This window comes from Haliotis cracherodii, unplaced genomic scaffold, assembly GCF_022045235.1.
Source record: "Haliotis cracherodii isolate W230 unplaced genomic scaffold, xgHalCrac1.p SCAF_11, whole genome shotgun sequence".
Taxonomy (NCBI): Eukaryota; Metazoa; Mollusca; class Gastropoda; order Lepetellida; family Haliotidae; genus Haliotis; species Haliotis cracherodii.
Genome location: NW_027266266.1, coordinates 46,141,579 through 46,161,516, shown reverse-complemented (window position 1 = coordinate 46,161,516; position 19,938 = coordinate 46,141,579). Strand labels below are relative to the sequence as shown.

Genomic DNA, 19,938 nt, shown 5'->3' with positions numbered 1-19,938 from the left:
ATCTGTGTACACCATTAAGTCATGGCGTCTTCTTTCATACGATATACGTTCAAGTTGTCTAAACATTCGGCTGTCAATTTTCCCGAACACAGACTGCTAAGTTCAAAGGGACGACTGGCACACAATAATGCATCTAATATCCTAAAAGTAGTCTTATTTTGTTATTATGGCAACTATGTAATGTGTTTCATCAGACTGCTGAGTCACACGACGAGCTTTGCGGCCCACACACACGCTTCTCGTACAAACTAACCAAAGGTATGTGGAGAAAACATTTGACACGTTTATACAAGCATAAAATAAAATCAAATCAAATTAATAGAGACTGTTGGAGGAATTTTCGTATTTTAGTAATTATGCGATCCACAAAATGTCATTCTTGAAAAACAAATATGATTATGACGTATTTTCACTCACTGAGGAATGAATACTGACATATATGACAAACTCTATGTTTTACATGGTTTATGCAAGTAGAAAGCTTATTAAAGATATCATAAGGTTTCTGAATGACTGCTATATACATTTTCTCAGACGATTGTATTCAAAAGCCATGTTTGGCTTGTAAAAGATGAGTCACTTGACACAGACTTATCTTACTATGTTGACACAGATGCACTGTTGTCAAAAACATCTTCATACGTCAGTTAAATGCGTCTGTTTTGTCGTTGTTGCTGGAGTGTGATGTGCAAACAAATGCAGACAAAAAGTTTCATTCCTTTTATTATGGCCACAGTTCATATAACAGAAAATGGGGTGAGTGAGTATAGTTTTACGCCGCTTTTAGCTATATTCCAGCAATATCACGCAGTGGACACAAGAAATGGGCTTCACACATTGTACCCATGTGGGGAATCGAACCCGGGGCTTCGGCGTGATGAACGAACGCTTTAGTCATTAGGCTACCCCACCGACCCCTACGGAGAATGATGGATCGACCTTGATGCAAGACATCTCTACTTTACATTGAGTCATTATGTATCATTACAGTAAATATATGGAGAGTGATGGATAATGAATCAAAGTAAAATGGAGATGTCTTTTTATATCAAAGTCGACGCCAGGCAGTATTAGGCACCACGTGTGGATAACACTGGTCATCAATTGCCCCTTATCAGAATAAACATGGACTATATTTTAGACAGCTCCATCTTGTTGAAAGAAAATATTAATGAAAACATAGTTATAAAATGTGGATGTAATGCATACTTTTAATGACAAGCACTCTGCTGAAGTGTTATGTCATATAATGTGGTACCAATGTTATTATTTTATCTACTCTTCACAATCCAAATAATATAACCTGCTCCCGCACATCCAGTCCATCCACAATACCAACTCTAAGGAGCCCACACCTTGTAATTCGTTTTCGCCGCTCCACTCCCTCCCGCCGTCCCCACCACTACACACCCTCTACCAACCCTTTACAACTTACACTATCAACTCCTTCCACTCCCTAACAACTCTCCTTCTGACTTCATTGTACCCACTCTGCCACCTCACAACCCTTCACTCCACCCTCTCTACCCACTCCCACAGTCGTCTCTACCCGCTCCAATTACTGTAGCCACTCTGTTCCATCCACCGTTAACGCTGATGTTAGTTACTCTGCCTACTGTATCCTTTCTAGCCATACCAATTCTCCCCACTCCACAACACCATTATTTCAATGTATATCTGAACTCCAGAGGACAATCTTTCATCTTCTCCTTGTAGATTTGATCAAACCACTCATTCTGCGCGATAGTGAACCAATTCTTCCAGTCCCCAATTTCACCTGAAATATCAGAAATTTATGTATGAATAACATGTTAGAATATTGCATTCAATTCTTATGTTAGTAAGAGAAATAATGTTCGACCCAGGTAAGAGTATCATCTTTTCCATTAAATAACTATCTAAAATTGTTACAGGAGTAGGGATGTCCAATATTACTAATCAAACACAATATGATGATTGGTAAAAAATGTGGGTTACAGCTTATGTCAACATACTGTAAACTACGTTTATAACGAACATGCTTATAACGAACTTACCTATATAACGAACTTATTTTTTAGTCCCGGCCATTTGTTGTATATATTCTGTATATATGCTTATAGCGAACTACGGTTACTACGAACTAAAATATGTGGTCCTTTGAGTTCGTTATAACCGTAGTTTACTGTACGTAAATAATGTGGGGGTAAAAAGGATCGCCATAAAGTCATCTACTCCACCTATTATGATTAGACATCTCAATGAAAGGTCAAGAAGTCGAGGTGATTTTTGCAAAGGACTCCCTGTGCTACCTTATGCAGCAGTATTGTGCAGTGTTTCCATAACTTACTACGGTGTAAAGTAACCGTACCTTGATTAATAGACCTGCCTTATATCTACATGACTATAGCTGACATGAAACAACACTATCCCACATTTTACAGTTATCACACTCCACAGGGCGTAAAGGAAAAATATTTTCACCTTTTCTCGATAATCATTCCACAGCGCATACTGGGCAGACAATAATTACAGTTCCTAGATGTTCCATTCCGCGGAGCGTCCTAGGAGAGAAATACCCACCCTTTCTATACGTGACCGCGGACATTGCTGCCTTGCTCTTCTTCATGGAGGCGAAGCTGCAGTGATCACACACTTCCTTCACAAACTCATCACTCCTCCTAATTCCAAGGAAGGCTTGTATTTTTTTCATCTCGCGGAACAGATTCTTTTAACAGATAAAACTTAAACGTCACTCATATCCCGAACAAACCGAAACTATAAGCATGAACACACGTCATGAGAAACAGACTGATATCTAAACTGACGCTTAGTCTCTGAAAATATATGGTTTTTTTATGGAAACAAAAAGCTTATTGGTCCTTTCCCAAGCTCTGTTCTCACTCCATGGAGTCTAACCAGATAACTGATGCCATCTAGTGGCCTGGTCCACAACCCTTCCATTCCCTAATACTATTTCTTCAGACGCATTTTGAAACTTGTTTTTTACAATGTTTTTTGAAAGCTGGAGGGCCAACTTGCAAAAATTGTCTGAAAAATATTTTTGATTGGAAATTGGATTTGTCTCCAAATTCAAAAGCATCTATTTGTAGAATATGTGGATAGGATACAGAAAAAAAAATCTCTACAAAAGAAAAATTGTCAATGGGAGTCAAAAGACAAGCAAAGGTCTCACACTTTAAGCTGTCCTGAATGTTTCTTTACTGAGAGATTGCAATGTTAACATTGTATGTAAATACTGCTTCGGTGTAACTACAAGAGTAAGTGAGAAAGTCAATCAGCTAAGGTCATCTTCTGAGAAAAACAAGATTAATGTTGTACAAAACTCACGAAACTATTAATTCGAAAAGGTATGACAGTGACTTATCGCCCAGTACGACCAGAGCATTACGAAGAAAGGCCTTTATCCATGACAGTATATGAAGCAACATCTTCAGCTGGAGTGGCCAATATTTGACACTCATTTCAATTAAATCATAATTATAGTCATAATGGAACAAAGGCTGCCATGTGTGTTTGAATAATTAAGGCCCCAGCAACACCAAGATTTATTTCAGTACTGGGACGTATATATTTAGGAATAAAATAAGAAACGATAAATAAATCACTGACAATTATCTAACATTTCAAGTTCAAAATTTCACAGGCCGATATTTCGGGAAAACATTTTGGTAATCATTGCAATGGCCTCGCTTACCTCTTTCATGTCTTCATAGTTAATCGTCAGTATGGGGACATCAGTGGTTTTCTTCACCTCCTCCCAGTCCTTCACATAATCGAACCAGGAACCGTTGTCAACTACAATATTGGACACAAAGGTCACAAATTCATGGTCAGGTATACGTCGAAGAGTTACAGAGTTGTGTACGTCTAACACCACCTTAAAAGATTATAATTCACATCATGCCATTTCAGAAATGTCGGACGAAAGCCCTCAACTCAAACGAGAAGGTGCTGATAAACCAAGGACCATACTGATCATCCATTCAAGTAAAGAACCATGATTGATGTGTTGATTTGTCAGAGGGAGATCCTGACCATCACCTACAGTACATGTTTGCATGAGTTGTGTGCACTGTTTAATCTAAGAATGATAGAAAATCACTCACACTTCCCCTCCAGTGAGGGTCGAAAGAAATTCTTCCACTCTCCAGTGTAGTTGTAGCACATCGTCAGTTTCTTCACAAAGTTGTAATAAGACACAGTCACGTCCTTGGGGTTCCTTGTCACGTACAGGATCCTAGGTTTCATCACTTTAACCTGTTCCGGAAGGTCGTTGAACAACACATGAGTGTTGAGGATTCTTGGAGAAGGGAGATTTTTATAGTCATCTTCACTGCAACCTTCCATCAAGTGAAACCCTTTGCCGACATCAGGGTCGAGTTGTCCCGCCACCAGCAGGCGAACCATCTCGCAGACCCAGTGGGTACCTGGATAGTAATACCATATTGAGGTTCGTGGTTTCGATGTTTTTCGTAGTTTTACTGCTGCTAATAATGGTAGGGCCACAATGGGACAGTAATGTAATATAATGATATGTACCCTGCAAACAAACCAAAGTCATAGACTACACTGTTTCACTTTGGTTGAAATTACAATTGTGGTTAACGACAAGCTATGAACTGTGTAATATCTGAATTACGTCACTGCTCGCCTTTGTTTGGGTAAATTTGACAATTATTACATAACAGTATCACAACTTCTTTCTTCCTACGATTCTTCGGGAAACCCATTTATGTTAATATTTTTGTATGACAAAACACCCGACATTCGCCACCAGGTTGATATTCTCTCCATCTTCGGACATCGTGATGTAGACAAGCGATTGTAACAAGGCTGTGATTTCTGATCTCGAAGATGTTGTCATAATTATATTACTGTATTGATAAAAACAGTTTACCTACCTGACTTGGGGAACGTACACACCAGAATATCGTCAGAGCGGATTTCAACAGATGGTAATTTCTCTATTGGTTTGGTCTGCATAGATCCGGGAAACTTTGGGTATTTGCGGCCATTGTAGTTTACCAGCGTCATCTCATCTCCACCATCATCGGCTACATGTATCAACTCCATGGCGACTGCAGGTCGTCGAATTCGTCAATCCTATGAACAGAGCGTCTGAAAATGAAGTATAACGAGGGGATTGATTAAAGTTATATTCTTTATTATAGATTTTCCCAAACCGGATACGATATAATTATGCCGGAAATACATATACTTATCTAATCAAAATACCTAGGATTCATGCTAGAAATGGACCATTTGTTTTGTCACTGCTTCAAACATTCAATTCCTTTCACTTAAAACCTCTGCCAAAATTATTGTTTATTCATTGTCTCACTTTGCCATGTTATATGCTTTTCCGGTCAAATGACAACACCTTAAAAACTTACCCATGCGGTTTCCGGGTTACAAAATGTTTACAACAAAATATATGTGTGACCGGTGAAGATCCGGGGTAGAATAGGTGTTCAGCAACCCATGCTTGCCGTAAAAGGCGACTATGCTGTTGTAAGAGGCGACTAACGGGATCGGGTCGTCAGACTCGCTGACTTGGTTGATGCATGTCACGTATCCCAATTGCGTAAACCGCCTCTGTGGTCTAGTGGTAGAGCTTACGATCCCCGACCGCGTCATACCAAAATACATTAAAGGTGGTACTTGTTGTTACCATGTCTGGCGCTTGGCATAAAGGGGCTAAAACCAGGACTGGTCGGCTCGGAGTCAGTACACGGTGACTGAGTTGGGTATTCATGTTAAATTGCGACATGGTATCTCAGTGGGCTAGCACTATAAATTGGCATCAGTCCGGAGTAGTATAAGCAGCCACACACACACACACACACACACACACACACACACACATGCACATCGCTATATAAGTGCAATAATCTTGGACGCGACGTTAAAACCCATTTCACCTCACCTCAACCCATTTGCGTAGATCGATGATCATGATCTCAGACACTGGATTGTCTGGTCCAGACTCGTTTATTTACAGACGGAATACATAGCTGGAATATTGCTGCGGGCGGCGGTAAGCAACTAACAAACAAAAACAAAACATACACGTGTGCATATCGTAAGAGCCGACAAAATTAATCAGGAGGTCAGGCTCGGTGACTTGGTATAGTGCGTATATTGTACCCTGGCGAGGTGACTCTTTGCTCTCGATATAGCTGACTGAATATAGTCTAGATTTTATAACTTGCAGGCCGCCGTGACATAGCTGGCATATCGCTGAGTGCAGCGTTAAACAACATACAAAAATGCTGGTCCTACGAGGTGAACAAAGTGGATCAGGTGTCGGTCAGGCTCGCTGACTTTATTTATTTCTGAGTGCAGCGTTAAACAATAAACAAACACATCAAATACAACGTGCTCCGAGTTGCTTTACTAGGACTGTCATATATACTTTACGGTCCACTGGTTTGCGATAGCACATTATAACACGTAATATTGTAACGTGTAGCACATTATAACACGTAATATTGTAACGTGTAACACATTACAACACGTAATATTGTAACGTGTAGCACATTATAACACGTAATATTGTAACGTGTAACACATTATAACACGTAATATTGTAACATGTAGCACATTATAACACGTAATATTGTAACATGTAACACATTATAACACGTAATATTGTAACGTGTAGCACATTATAACATGTAATATTGTAACGTGTAACACATTATAACACGTAATATTGTAACGTGTAGCACATTATAACACGTAATATTGTAACGTGTAGCACATTATAACACGTAATATTGTAACGTGTAACACATTATAACACGTAATATTGTAACGTGTAACACATTATAACACGTAATATTGTAACGTGTAGCACATTAAAACACGTAATATTGTAACGTGTAACACATTATAACACGTAATATTGTAACGTGTAGCACATTATAACACGTAATATTGTAACGTGTAACACATTATAACACGTAATATTGTAACGTGTAGCACATTATAACACGTAATATTGTAACGTGTAACACATTATAACACGTAATATTGTAACGTGTAACACATTATAATACGTAATATTGTAACGTGTAACACATTATAACACGTAATATTGTAACGTGTAACACATTATAACACGTAATATTGTAACGTGTAGCACATTATAACACGTACCCCTACCTCATTTTACCTTAGAAGTTATTAAGGTGATGTCATGTATACATGTATAAACTTTGACCATAAACCTAACTCTAATATTCAGTTTGCAATCTCGTGGTGTTACCAGCATACCACCAAAGGCAATGACAATTGTACTATTTCAAACTTTGAATAAACCTGACGCCTAACATCACCTTGACACAGGACCGCCTCCGTGGCGTATCGGGAGTATTCCTGGTAGCCAACCTGGGTACTATCCCAATGTCAGTCAACAGATTGGGAAGTACCAAACCTAAGGCACCGAGAACAATGGGGAGTCGGAAAACTTGGTACTTGGGATGCAAGCGTGACATTTAGTAGTAGTAGTAGTAGTAGTAGTAGTAGTAGTAGTAGTAGTAGTAGTAGTAGTAGTAGTAGTAGTAGTGTTGTTGTTGTTGTTGTAAACTAACGGCACCATACCTTTCTATAAAGGTGAGTTCTTGAGATTACTCTTAACCACAATCCTTTCCAACCGTCAGGTCCTGCTCTATCTAGCCTATTCATAGGGTACGATGTTTGTTTATATCACACAGCTGCGGGCCGTTACGTGATGTGCCTTATCCAAACCGTGAACTAGATAGTATTACCCTGACATTCACATTGACAAACACAGTGACTCAATCGGAATACTTGCACGTGTGGATGGAGCGGCCTCCTCACTGGTCCGCGTGTAGTTACCTCACGGCTGTCAGGGGCTGGTGGGGACAACCGGTGATACGACAACACAACATAAATTCACCAATTTACGGTCATCCACATAATCTAGGTCAGCTGTCTAGGATATGTAAAAAACCAGACTGACTTTCTTTACACAGCTTGGGTAAGTCACACTGACACTGCGTCCGGGATCCGAATATGCTCTGATTGTTATATTTCAACGTAAGGGCATCCTCCTCTGAATGCTATTAACCTAATGTTTTTTTGCACAATTATATTACCTACTCCAGCTGCTGTTCACAACCTATGTTCACAGTTACTTAAAACTTCACTCAGTTCATGACATGGTTGTCATGTCAAGAGAGACAACAAACGTTACACTACGATACTCACCACTGAAGGATCAGCCTCTTAAATATACTTTGTTGTCATGGCAGTTTCATCAGAATGCTGAGTCACCAAGGTTCAAATGGAAATTCTTTAATTTTTTTATTTCAGGTATACAGCTCATCATTGATATAAAGATACAAAAGTCGAACTTTGCTACCCATTCACGCTATGTTCGCACACACCTATTGACACAAGCTTGCGCCCTGGGCTGTGCGCACAAACACCCTTAGCATATAGTGTCTGCTTTCATACAGCATTCAGTCACGCTATCATTTTGTCCCGAAAACAATACGCTGAGTACACATGGACGACTGCCTGACCGTAATGCGAGGATCATATTGTTATCTGAATGTGTAGAACTAATATTTCAGTTGCAATATAATAACAGAATATGTAAATATATCACACCATCAAACAAGACGCATATGGATTGATACGTCAATGCTAGGTAATAAGGCAAACAAGCGGTGAAAATTATATGAATGAACTACTGAAAATCGGTGATGACACACCCTCAGCCTATCTCTCTACATACACCTTCCCCTTGCTCGCTGACGCTAGGTGTTCTAGTCAGTCCAGCCACTCCACAGCATCTTGCCATTGAACACACTTCTTCCGCATCACCCGTTCTCGTCGCTTCCAATTACTCCACACCGCACTTCCCGCTTTCATTTACTATAAACTCCATCCAATCCTATCAACTCTATCGTCACGATATGGCTGAAATATTGCCGATGTGACGTAAGGCATAAACTCTCTCACACTCCTATCAACTCTAAAACTCTACCAATTCTCTCAAACACGCACTTAAATTCGCCCCTTCTGCCCACAACAGTTATTTCAATGTATATCTAAAAGTTAAAGGACAATCTTTCATTTTCTCCTCGTACATTTGATCAAACCACTCATTCTGAGCGACAGTGAACCAATTCTTCCAGTCCCCGATTTCACCTGAAGGATAACAGAACCGGGAATTAATTACAATACAAGTGTATGAATTATATTGAAGATTGTATACTTATGAACAAACGGTACAAAAAAAACTTCAAGTTAATGGTAATACTTATGTGAGTCACTAACGCTGCGCTCGACACAGGAAAGAGTTTAACAATCCCAAATCGTTACAAGGATAATGGCAGCGAACATCAAAACAAGCAAGTGGCACACAGAATAATAGTTCCAGATCCTTGTTAATCTCTACCACATTCGCATGAGCTGAATATGCTTGTTAGGAATAGGAATGTCCAACATTAGTGATCAAACACAATATTGGTCAAATGTGCTGATTAGAGACTATTGGTAAGATCGTGTCATGGACAATGCGCAAATTTTATAAAGAGAAACAAGATACAAAGAATGTCATTCAGTCTACCTGCATAACTCTATACTCAAATCATGCCATTGGTTGTCGATTCATCATTGGCGAAGTATTGGACTCCACTCTTACCAAATATTTTTTGTATAATTTAATCAACATTTAATAATCGAGGATTATCCGGATTTCTTATGAGGGACTTTGAATAGCCAATAAGTCGACGTAGACTTTACAATAACTTACCAAGGACCATCATACCTTGGTAGCGGTACACTGTAGTGTTTCCACCTTACAGATACGATATAAGCTTCTCCCTATCTTGATGACATGACCGAGATTTTAATCATTGGCAATACACATTCACCTTTCCTGTACACGACCTCTGCCATGTTTGCCTTGACTTTCTTCATGGAGCCGAAACTGCAGTGATCACATACTTCCTTCACAAACTCATCACTTCTCTCAATTCCAAGGAAGTCTTGAATTTTCTTCACCTCGCGGAATGTATCCTTTGAACATATAGAAAATCATCAACACCCATTTTCTATCCACGCAATAAAAAGAACACAAATATACGTCGTTATGAAAACATGAAATGTCCCTACAAGTTAAATTGCTGCATCAACACTATAGCTCTGTATTGACCATGTTCGCGGAATGCTTTCTGTTAATATTTATGACATCATTATCAACGATGTCCACAGTAACTGCCGCAATTTAAACGATTCCAACATGAAAAGACAAGATAATACTTTTGGATGTGTGGGTTGTTTTCATTGCGCCCTGGGAAATCGTTTGGTGCTTGGCATGATTCGTTAATCACTGGGTGTATCGGAATTCCAGATTCGCCCTGATTTTAATCCTAAATTGGGAGTATGATACCCGTGCTCGTGGGTTTCAACAACGAGGTCAACATCTAGGGCCTATACCAGGTTAAACTAATAATGAGTGACTAGGGTTTTTTTACTGGCTGCTTTTGGCAATATTCCACTTAATTCACACACTCAAGCATTGCCGGATTGTCAAACTCAGCTCGTGATAACTGAACCCTTTATAGGATAGAAGGAATTCCGTAATAGTGAAATATCTTCACCCGATGAAGGAGTAAGCATATACTCCGAAACGTTGTGTTCACATCCATATATTCTCTTTCCTTATGTGAATCACTAAATGCGACCCGTGAAGAATCCGGGGTAGCATATGTCTTCAGCAACCCATGCATGCCGTAAAAGGCCACTATACTTGGGTTCGGCAGGTCAGGCTCGCTGACTTGGTTGATGCGTGTTATCGATGCCGATCGCGTGGATCGATGCTCATGACATTAATCACTGGATTTTCTGGTCCAGACTCGATTATTTTTCCGACCGCCGTCATATAGCTGGAATATTGCTTAGTGCGGCGTTAAGCAACAAACAAACAAACACTTCTAAATGCCTTTCAAAGACGTGAAATATTTTGTTGTAGACCTTCCATGAATTCTTAGAGGTATCTGCACAGACACTTGAGTCGGTTGATCAAATTGGGATAATTAGCAGCGGTCTAAGACCTTTGGAAAATGGAAAACTTTAGGAATGTGCAGTGATTAAGTATGTCCATTTACACAGGGTTAAAGACTGCTTATTTTACTGCTTCATGCCCTTGCCTTTGCAAATAGTTTGCAAATCGCAAACATCACAATAATGAACACGACCACACGAACGTCTCGTAAAAACCGTATCAAGAAACAAACACAAGGAAGCAAATCGCGATGAACTCTCGAATATCTCGTAAATACCCTACTAATAAAATAAAAGAAGGCTACACGTCGTGATGAACGCGCTTTACCCTATACACACCAAGACAAAGATCATGAACACTATCCAAGACGAACAGACCGCCTCTGTGGTCAAGTGGTTGAGCTTCCACCCGGAGAACGGTAAGTCGGGGCTTCTATCCCCGGCCGCGTCATACCAAACGACGCTAAAATATGTTACTTGTTGTTACCCTGCCTGGCGTTGCACGTCGCTATATAAGTGCAATAATCTCGAACGCCATTTACATTACCCCATTTCAACTCATCTAACCTGGACGAAGACACGACGCTTCCTTCGTAAAACCCCTGGAGATCTGGCAAGCCTTGACGTCGTTTATCCTAACGTGTAATGATAAACAACGACAAGGCCTGCCAGATCCCTTTAAGAAATGACCCTAAATTCATTAAAGGGCCATATCTGGAATTTATTGCAATGGCCACGCTTACCTCTTTCATGTCTTCATAGTTCAGTGTCAGAATGGGGACATCAGTGGTTTTCTTCACCTCCTCCCAGTCCTTCACATAGTCGAACCAGGAACCGTAGTCAACTAAAATAAGGTACACATTCATGACGTCACACAACGCTGGTCAGGATAAGGTTAAAGAGTCAGAAATTTGGGTTAACGACGCTTTGGACATTTTAAAGTTCGAAGACATCGGACGCCTTGGTAGAAACCACGCCCAAGTGAATTTGCTGATAGATCAATGATCAACCTCGAGGAATTTGGGATTCGAGCCTGTGATAAAAGTACCCTGACACAACCAATCGAGGATAGAACCGTGATTTGTAAGAGGAAAATACTGACTATCGCCTGTAGTACATATATGCCTAAGCTGTGTGCACTATTGTTTCAACTAGGAAAGATGGAAATCACTCACACTTCCCCTCCAATGAGGGTCGAAAGAAATTCTTCCACTCTCCAGTGTAGTTGTAGCACATCGTCAGTTTCTTCACAAAGTTGTAATAAGACACAGTCACGTCCTTGGGGTTCCTAGTCACGTACACTATCCTAGGTTTCTTCAACTTAACCTGCTCCGGAAGTTCGTTGAACATGACATGAGTGTTAAGAATCCTGGGAGAAGGGAGATCTTTGTATTCTACTTCACTGACAAATTCCATCATGGCAGACGCTTTGCTGACTTCATCACGGTCGAGTTGTCCCGCCACCAGCAGGCGAGCAATCTCCCAAACCCAGTGGGTACCTGTTAAGTAAAATCTTATTAAGTTTACTGGCTTTGGCAGAGTAATGTCTCGTTCCAGGCTGTGAACTACTTGCTACTTCTGTTACTCATAAGGACGCCACTGGCGGTCGTCATTTAATAAAATGTAATAAAATGTGGAACTAATAATGACGAGCATTACATTAGATCAAAGCCTTGCAATACACTGTCTAATTTTGGCTGAAAAAAAAGTATGTAACGATGGAATGATCTGTTAGGACATTGTTCACATGGTTTACGTGACTTCATGCATACACAGACCGCCTCCGTGGTCTGGCGGTAGAACGTCCGCTCCCTCATACAAAAAAACGTTAAAAGATGGTACTTGTTGTTACCCTGTCTGGCGCTTGGCTTTAAGGGACTAAGACATGGACTGTCGGCTCGGAGTCAGTATACTATGTCTGAGTAAGTATTCATGTTAAACTGCGGCATGGTATCTCAGTGGGCTAGCACTATAAATCGGCATCAGTCCGGACTAGTACAAGCAGCCACACAGCCACACACACACAGCCACACACACACACACACACAAACACACAGACACACACACACACACACACACACACATACTCACGCACACACGCTATATAAGTGCAATTATCTTTGACGCGACGTTTGACCTCACCGCATGCATACACTACGTTACGTTGTACTTGTATAATGTCACTTCATACTTTACTACGTCACTGCAAGGAGAATACATCATGTCCGAAGATAGTTGGGCCCCGAAGGATCGGGTGGCCAGGTTCGCTGACTTGGTTGATGCATGTCATCGTACATGTATCTTAATTGCGTGGATCGATGCTCATGATGTCAATTACTGGTCCAGACTCTATTATGAGCAAATTATGGTATTAAACAACAAACAAATAAAGAGGAAGTACTGTTTCATTGATAAAAAAAACTCATATGATTTTACATACCAGACTTGGGGAAAGCACACACTAGAATGTCGTCAGAGCGGATTTCAACAGATGGTAATCTCTCTAATGTACTGTGCTGAACAGCGGAGGGAAAGAAAGGATATTTCCGGCCATTGTGGCTTTGCAGAGTCATCTCATCACCACCATCATCGGCTACACGCGTCGCCATGGTAACGGAAGGTCGTCGTGTTCGTTCACCTGGTGAGCAGAGTGTATGAAGCGTCTAAATGGTCACACGCGATTTGAATCTGAAACGAAACATGTCATACAGTGAATAGTGACATTTTGCTAAGAATGGGTATTTTCGAACAAACAACGTTTCCGGAAAGACTTAAATTTTGACAATACACTGACGTCAAGGGGCTGCTTTGCTATTATAGTGTGTGGTACTACTTCTTATTGACCACTTCATCTGCATACTGAAAAGCGCTTTTACCTTGATGTGATGTGCCATGCTACTTACTACTGAGTGACCACACAGGCCTCAAGGTCTGACGTGAAACTGCCTTGATATGGTGTGGCGTGCTGCTACTCTGAGATCCTATAGCCCCCCAGGTGTGACATTAACAGAACACTGATATCCACCAGTCCGCATATGGAGTGACGTTCTTTGTCATTCAGATCCTAAAGCCATCATGATATGACGTTCTAGTACATATTGGTCCTATATCCCACATGGTGTGACGTACCAGTATATTGGATCTTACATCCCACATGGAGTGACGTTTTAGTACATTGCGATATTAAAGCCCACATGGTGTGATGTTCTAGAATATTGTGAACTTGCAGTCCACATGGTCTTACGCTTTAGTACACTGTGATCCTACAGCACACATGGTGTGATGTTTTAGTACACTGTGACCCTAGAGCACACATGGTGTGATGTTTTAGTACACTGTAACCCTACAGCACACATGGTGTGATGTGTTAGTACACTGTGATCCTACAGCACACATGGTGTGATGTTTTAGTACACTGTGATTCTACAGCACACATGGTGTGATGGTTTAGTACACTGTGACCCTAGAGCACACATGGTGTGATGTTTAAGTACACTGTAACCCTACAGCACACATGGTGTGATGTGTTAGTACACTGTGATCCTACAGCACACATGGTGTGATGTTTTAGTACACTGTGATTCTACAGCACACATGGTGTGATGGTTTAGTACACTGTAACCCTACAGCACACATGGTGTGATGTTTAAGTACACTGTAACCCTACAGCACACATGGTGTGATGTTTTAGTACACTGTGATCCTACAGCACACATGGTGTGATGTTTTGGTACACTGTGACCCTACAGCACACATGGTGCGATGTTTAAGTACACTGTGATCTTGCAGGCCACATGGTGTGACGTGTTAGTACATTGCTATCATATAGCCCATGTGGTATTACGTTTGTGAACACTGTGATCCTGCAGCTGTCACTGTGAGACGTACCAATACACTGTGATCCTACAATCCCCGTGGTGTGACGTTTAGTACTTTGTGATCCTACAGCCGTCACTGTGAGACATACTTGTACACTGTGATCCTACAGCTGTCACTGTGAGACATACTTGTATACTGTGATCCTACAGCCGTCACTGTGAGACATACTAGTACACTGTGATCCTGCAGCTGTCACTGTGAGACGTACCAGTACATTGTGATCCTACAACCCCCGTGGTGTGACGTTTATTACTTTGCGATCCTACAGCCGTCACTGTGAGACATACTAGTACACTGTGATCCTACAGCCGTCACTGTGAGACATACCAGTACACTGTGATCCTAAAGCCGTCACTGTGAGACATACTTGTACACTGTGATCCTACAGCCGTCACTGTGAGACATACCAGTACACTGTGATCCTACAGCCATCACTGTGAGACATACTAGTACACCGTGATCCTACAGCCGTCACTGTGAGACATACTTGTACACTGTGATCCTAAAGCCGTCACTGTGAGACATACTAGTACACTGTGATCCTACAGCCGTCACTGTGAGACATACTAGTACACTGTGATCATATAGCCGTCACTGTGAGACATGCCAATACACTGTGATCCTACAGCCATCACTGTGAGACATACTAGTACACCGTGATCCTACAGCCGTCACTGTGAGACATACTTGTACACTGTGATCCTACAGCCGTCACTGTGAGACATACTTGTACACTGTGATCCTACAGTCGTCACTGTGAGACGTACTTGTACACTGTGATCCTACAGCCGTCACTGTGAGACGTACCAGTACACTGTGATCCTACAGCCGTCACTGTGAGACATACTAGTACACTGTGATCCTACAGCCGTCACTGTGAGACATACTTGTACACTGTGATCATATAGCCGTCACTGTGAGACATACTAGTACATTGTGATCCTACAGCCGTCACTGTGAGACGTACCAGAACACTGTGATCCTACAGCCGTCACTGTGAGACATACTAGTACACTGTGATCCTAAAGCCGTCACTGTGAGACGTACCAGTATGCTGTGATCCTACAGCCGTCACCGTGAGACATACTAGTACACTGTGATCATATAACTGTCACAGTGAGACATACCAGTACACTGTGATCCTACAGCCGTCACTGTGAGACGTTCCAGTATAGTGTGATCCTACAGCCGTCACTGTGAGACGTACCAGTACACTGTGATCCTACAGCCATCACAGTGAAACATACTAGTACACTGTGATCGTATAGCCGTCATAGTGAGACATTCCAGTACACTGTGATCCTACAGCCGTCACTGTGAGACATACTAGTACATTGTGATCCTATAGCCGTCACTGTGAGACATACCAGTACACTGTGATCCTACAGCCGTCACTGTGAGACGTACCAGTACACTGTGATCCTACAGCCATCACTGTGAGACATACTAGTACACTGTGATCATATAGCCGTCACTGTGAGACGTACCCGTACACTGTGATCCTACAGCCATCACTGTGAGACATACTAGTACACTGTGATCATATAACCGTCACTGTGAGACGTACCAGTACACTGTGATCCTACAGCCGTCACTGTGAGACGTACCAGTACACTGTGATCCTACAGCCGTCACTGTGAGACGTACCAGTACACTGTGATCCTACAGCCATCACAGTGAAACATACTAGTACACTGTGATCATATAGCCGTCACAGTGAGACATACTTGTACACTGTGATCCTACAGCCGTCACTGTGAGACGTACCAGTACACTGTGATCCAACAGCCGTCACTGTGAGACGTTCCAGTATAGTGTGATCCTATAGCCGTCACTGTGAGACGTACCACTACAATGTGATCCTACAGCCGTCACTGTGAGACGTTCCAGTATAGTGTGATCCTACAGTTCGCACGGAGTCACATAGCGCTGCACTGAGATCGACAGTCCCCGTGGTGTGACGTACGTCTACATTGACTGCAAGACTGGCGTTTTAGTACATGGATACCCTACTATCCGCATCGTGTGACGTAGTTTAATATTTAAATTCTACATAGTGTGACGTCATCATACGTTTAGAACCAACTACGTCAAAAACACACCTTGGAGTGTCGGTTGTTTTAGAAGACTTTATAATGTCCCTCTTCAATCGAAGCAGCATCACAGGGAGGCTATGGTGGTGTAATGTTTGTAATGTTGAAAAATGGTTGTAACGATTGTAATATTCGTATACTCTGTTCTAAAAGCGGCGTTTACGTTTTACAAACTAGTTCACTGTAATTGATGCCCGTCATACTGTATGGTATAAAATTATAGGATTTTAGAAAATATGGAAAAATATGATGAAATGGAAAAGTTTTTGTTCACATGTAGACGCAGGTTGTGAGTGTAATAGAAAACTCACTTTTCGTCACACTGCCCAGACATTGCCTTTAAAACATTTTAATATTTGGCTCATTATGACAGTTAAAAACGTAATAAAATATTTTTTTAAATATTTTATTCACTTTGTTGTTTGTATATGTGTGTGGATGGAGCAATGTTTTAGGTTTGAGGAACATGGAACAATTTTAAGTCATTTTTCAGGCAAAGACTGATGGGCCTTTTTGGAACAAACTGAATCGAAAGTCTACAACTGCATCCTTTTTCCCATGTAACAATTAATATACCACAGGCAACGTCATGATTTGAAACATGTGTGGGGTACATTTCTGAATACAGAAATTATTGTTTTGTTGTTTAACTCAGCAATATTCCACCTATATATCGGCGGTCTGTAAATAATTGAGCCTGGACCAGACAGTCCAGTCATTCAGATCATGAGCATCGATCCACGCAATTGGGATCGATGACATGCATCAACCAAGTCAGCGAGCCGGACCACCCGATCACGTTAGTCGCCTCTTACGACAAGAATAGTCGCCTTTTACAGCAAGAATGGGTTGGTGAAGATCTATTTTGCCAAGGATCGTCACGGGTAAACGTACGACATGCACAGTCGCCTTTTACGGCAAGCATGGGTTGCTGAAGGCCTAATATGCCCCGGATCGTCACGGGTCGTCAGCATTTCTAACCAAATAAGCAACATTAGTAAAAGATTAGGCAACTCAGCTCTTATACCGATTTTGTCCAATGACGATAGTAGAAACAGACTAGACAAATAAACAACGCCTTCATGCCTCGTTACATAATCCCGTGCTCCAGACTGTGATAATGTGCGTGTACTGAGTAACCTTACTTGTCTGCACAATGCTCGATGCTCCACTGTGTCTAAAGTACTCCGCCCACTCTCCTTACACAGTCCCCGCCACCAGCTATGCAAGTTCAAGTGGTTAAAACAGAGTATCGTACTTTAACCTTATGTGCTCCAAGTCACGGAATGTGCTCCAAGTCACGGTCCCAACGAATAGTTATGTGGGTCAAATCGAGATAGGTATGACCCCGTTTGACTCACCGCGTTAATTCGGTCAGGGTTGTAGTGGTCTCGACTGATGGTGTGGATTTAGCAGGGATGGTCTCAACAACATTGAGGAGAATGTCACGTGAACTACTCCGTCAATGAAATCAATTCAAAAGTGTGCCGGTGTTATAGGAATAGCCTCCCTGTGACAAAACATAACATATGACAGCCTCAAACATTTACCACGCTCGGCGTAAGATTTAGATACAGTAAACTACGGTTATAAAGAACATGCTTATAACGAACTGACCGATATAACGAAATTATTTTGTAGTCCCGTCTGTGTGTTGCGTGTATGCTGTATATATGCTTATAACGGACTACGGTTATGACGAACTAATATAAGTGGTCCCTTTGAGTTCGTAACAACCGTAGTTTACTGTATTTTGGAATATTTTTCGCAAGGGGAAATTGTGTTGATGGGATTTAACAATAAGTACAGTTTTCACCGACGTTTAAGTCTGTTTTAAAAAGAACGTAGAAGCTGCAACATTATGTATAAAATACAATGTATGCGAAAGGGGATTGTATTGAGAATTAGCTATAGCGTGGAGAAAGAGAAACGGGTACAGGATGAAACAAACCTTCTATGCTTTATTGTTGGTCGCATGCTGCAATACTCCAGCTATATTACAAGCCTGGCGATGCGATCCAATTAACGCCCTCTCGGCGAACACTAGAATGCTGGGAACCTACTCTAAAAGTATAGTAGGTGAGGTGAAATGGGGTTGAACGTCGCGTCCAAGATTATTGCACTTATATAGCGACGTGCATGCACGTGTATGTATGTGTGTGTGTGTGTGTGTGTGTGTGTGTGTGTGTGTGTGTGTGTGTGTGTGTGTGTGTGTGTGTGTGTGTGGCTGCTTGTACTAGTCCCGACTGATGCCGCTTTATAGTGCTAGCCCACTGAGATACCATGCCGCAGTTTAACATGAATACCCCACTCAGACACGGTATACTGACTCCGAGCCAACCAGTCCTTGTTTTAGCCCCTAATGCCGAGCGCCAGACAGGGTAACAACAAGTACCATATTTTAACGTCTATTGGTATGACGCGGCTAGGGATCGAAACCCCGGACCTTCCGCTCTCCGGGCGGACGCTCTACCACTAGACCACGGAGGCGGTCTTAAAGTATAGTAATACTTACCATATATAGTAGCATACAACGAACGTCTACTATCACATATGTGTCACGCGAATTCGTAACTCCGTGGTCTTGTGGAAATAGCGTCTGCCCTTAAAAGGGAAGGTCGGTGGTTCGATCCCCAGCCGCGTCATACCAAAAGACATTAAAATATCGTACTTGTTGTTTTCCTGCCTGGCGCTCGGCATTAAGGGGATAAAACATGGATTTGTAATAATTTAACGTGGGGTACAAACTTGGTAAACGTTCATGCTATTGTTAAAGCGTCGTAAAACATTACTTTTTAAATCACACTGTTCAACTCGAAAGGGTACATTATGCTTTTCAGACCACAGGAAGTTTTCATTAAATCAATGAAATAATGTTATCTTTTTAACGATGAAGCACCGCATTAGGCTTGAATTAACA

The 19,938-nt window shown here is 41.5% G+C and overlaps 2 protein-coding genes across 5 annotated transcripts; both read right to left on the bottom strand.

Moving 5' to 3' along the window:
* Positions 1–705: 705 nt before the first annotated feature.
* LOC139456551 (sulfotransferase 1A1-like) lies at positions 706–7,807 on the bottom strand. 2 transcript variants are annotated; one of them, XM_071238331.1, is made up of 6 exons: positions 7,609–7,807; positions 4,905–5,121; positions 4,110–4,430; positions 3,698–3,798; positions 2,563–2,707; positions 706–1,777 (listed from the first exon to the last, which is right to left on the bottom strand). In XM_071238331.1, the coding sequence occupies exons 2-6, from the start codon at positions 5,074–5,076 to the stop codon at positions 1,662–1,664; spliced, it is 855 nt and encodes a 284-aa protein (XP_071094432.1). In that variant the 5' UTR covers positions 5,077–5,121; positions 7,609–7,807; the 3' UTR covers positions 706–1,661. The 2 variants fall into 2 exon arrangements, with proteins under 2 accessions (XP_071094432.1, XP_071094431.1); XM_071238330.1 differs by lacking the exon at positions 7,609–7,807 and adding an exon at positions 5,930–6,020.
* LOC139456553 (sulfotransferase 1A1-like) lies at positions 5,963–18,483 on the bottom strand. Of its 3 annotated transcripts, none has more exons than XM_071238333.1 (7): positions 18,277–18,483; positions 13,487–13,734; positions 12,222–12,545; positions 11,790–11,890; positions 9,915–10,059; positions 7,823–9,186; positions 5,963–6,048 (listed from the first exon to the last, which is right to left on the bottom strand). In XM_071238333.1, the coding sequence occupies exons 2-6, from the start codon at positions 13,653–13,655 to the stop codon at positions 9,071–9,073; spliced, it is 855 nt and encodes a 284-aa protein (XP_071094434.1). In that variant the 5' UTR covers positions 13,656–13,734; positions 18,277–18,483; the 3' UTR covers positions 5,963–6,048; positions 7,823–9,070. The 3 variants fall into 3 exon arrangements, with proteins under 3 accessions (XP_071094434.1, XP_071094433.1, XP_071094435.1); XM_071238332.1 differs by having other exon boundaries at positions 18,380–18,483; XM_071238334.1 differs by lacking the exon at positions 18,277–18,483 and adding an exon at positions 16,693–16,815.
* Between the last annotated feature and the right edge of the window lie 1,455 nt (positions 18,484–19,938).

Coding starts and splice junctions, on each gene's coding strand:
- LOC139456551 (XM_071238331.1), bottom strand. CDS start 5,076: ATGGAGTTGATACATGTAGCCGATGATGGTGGAGATGAGATGACGCTG. Junction 3,799..4,109: donor ACCCTCACTGGAGGGGAAGT/GTGAGTGATTTT, acceptor CCAATATTGTAG/TTGACAACGGTTCCTGGTTC. Junction 2,708..3,697: donor ACTATGAAGACATGAAAGAG/GTAAGCGAGGCC, acceptor ATCTGTTAAAAG/AATCTGTTCCGCGAGATGAA.
- LOC139456553 (XM_071238333.1), bottom strand. CDS start 13,655: ATGGCGACGCGTGTAGCCGATGATGGTGGTGATGAGATGACTCTGCAA. Junction 12,546..13,486: donor GTGTGCTTTCCCCAAGTCTG/GTATGTAAAATC, acceptor TTTACTTAACAG/GTACCCACTGGGTTTGGGAG. Junction 10,060..11,789: donor ACTATGAAGACATGAAAGAG/GTAAGCGTGGCC, acceptor ATATGTTCAAAG/GATACATTCCGCGAGGTGAA.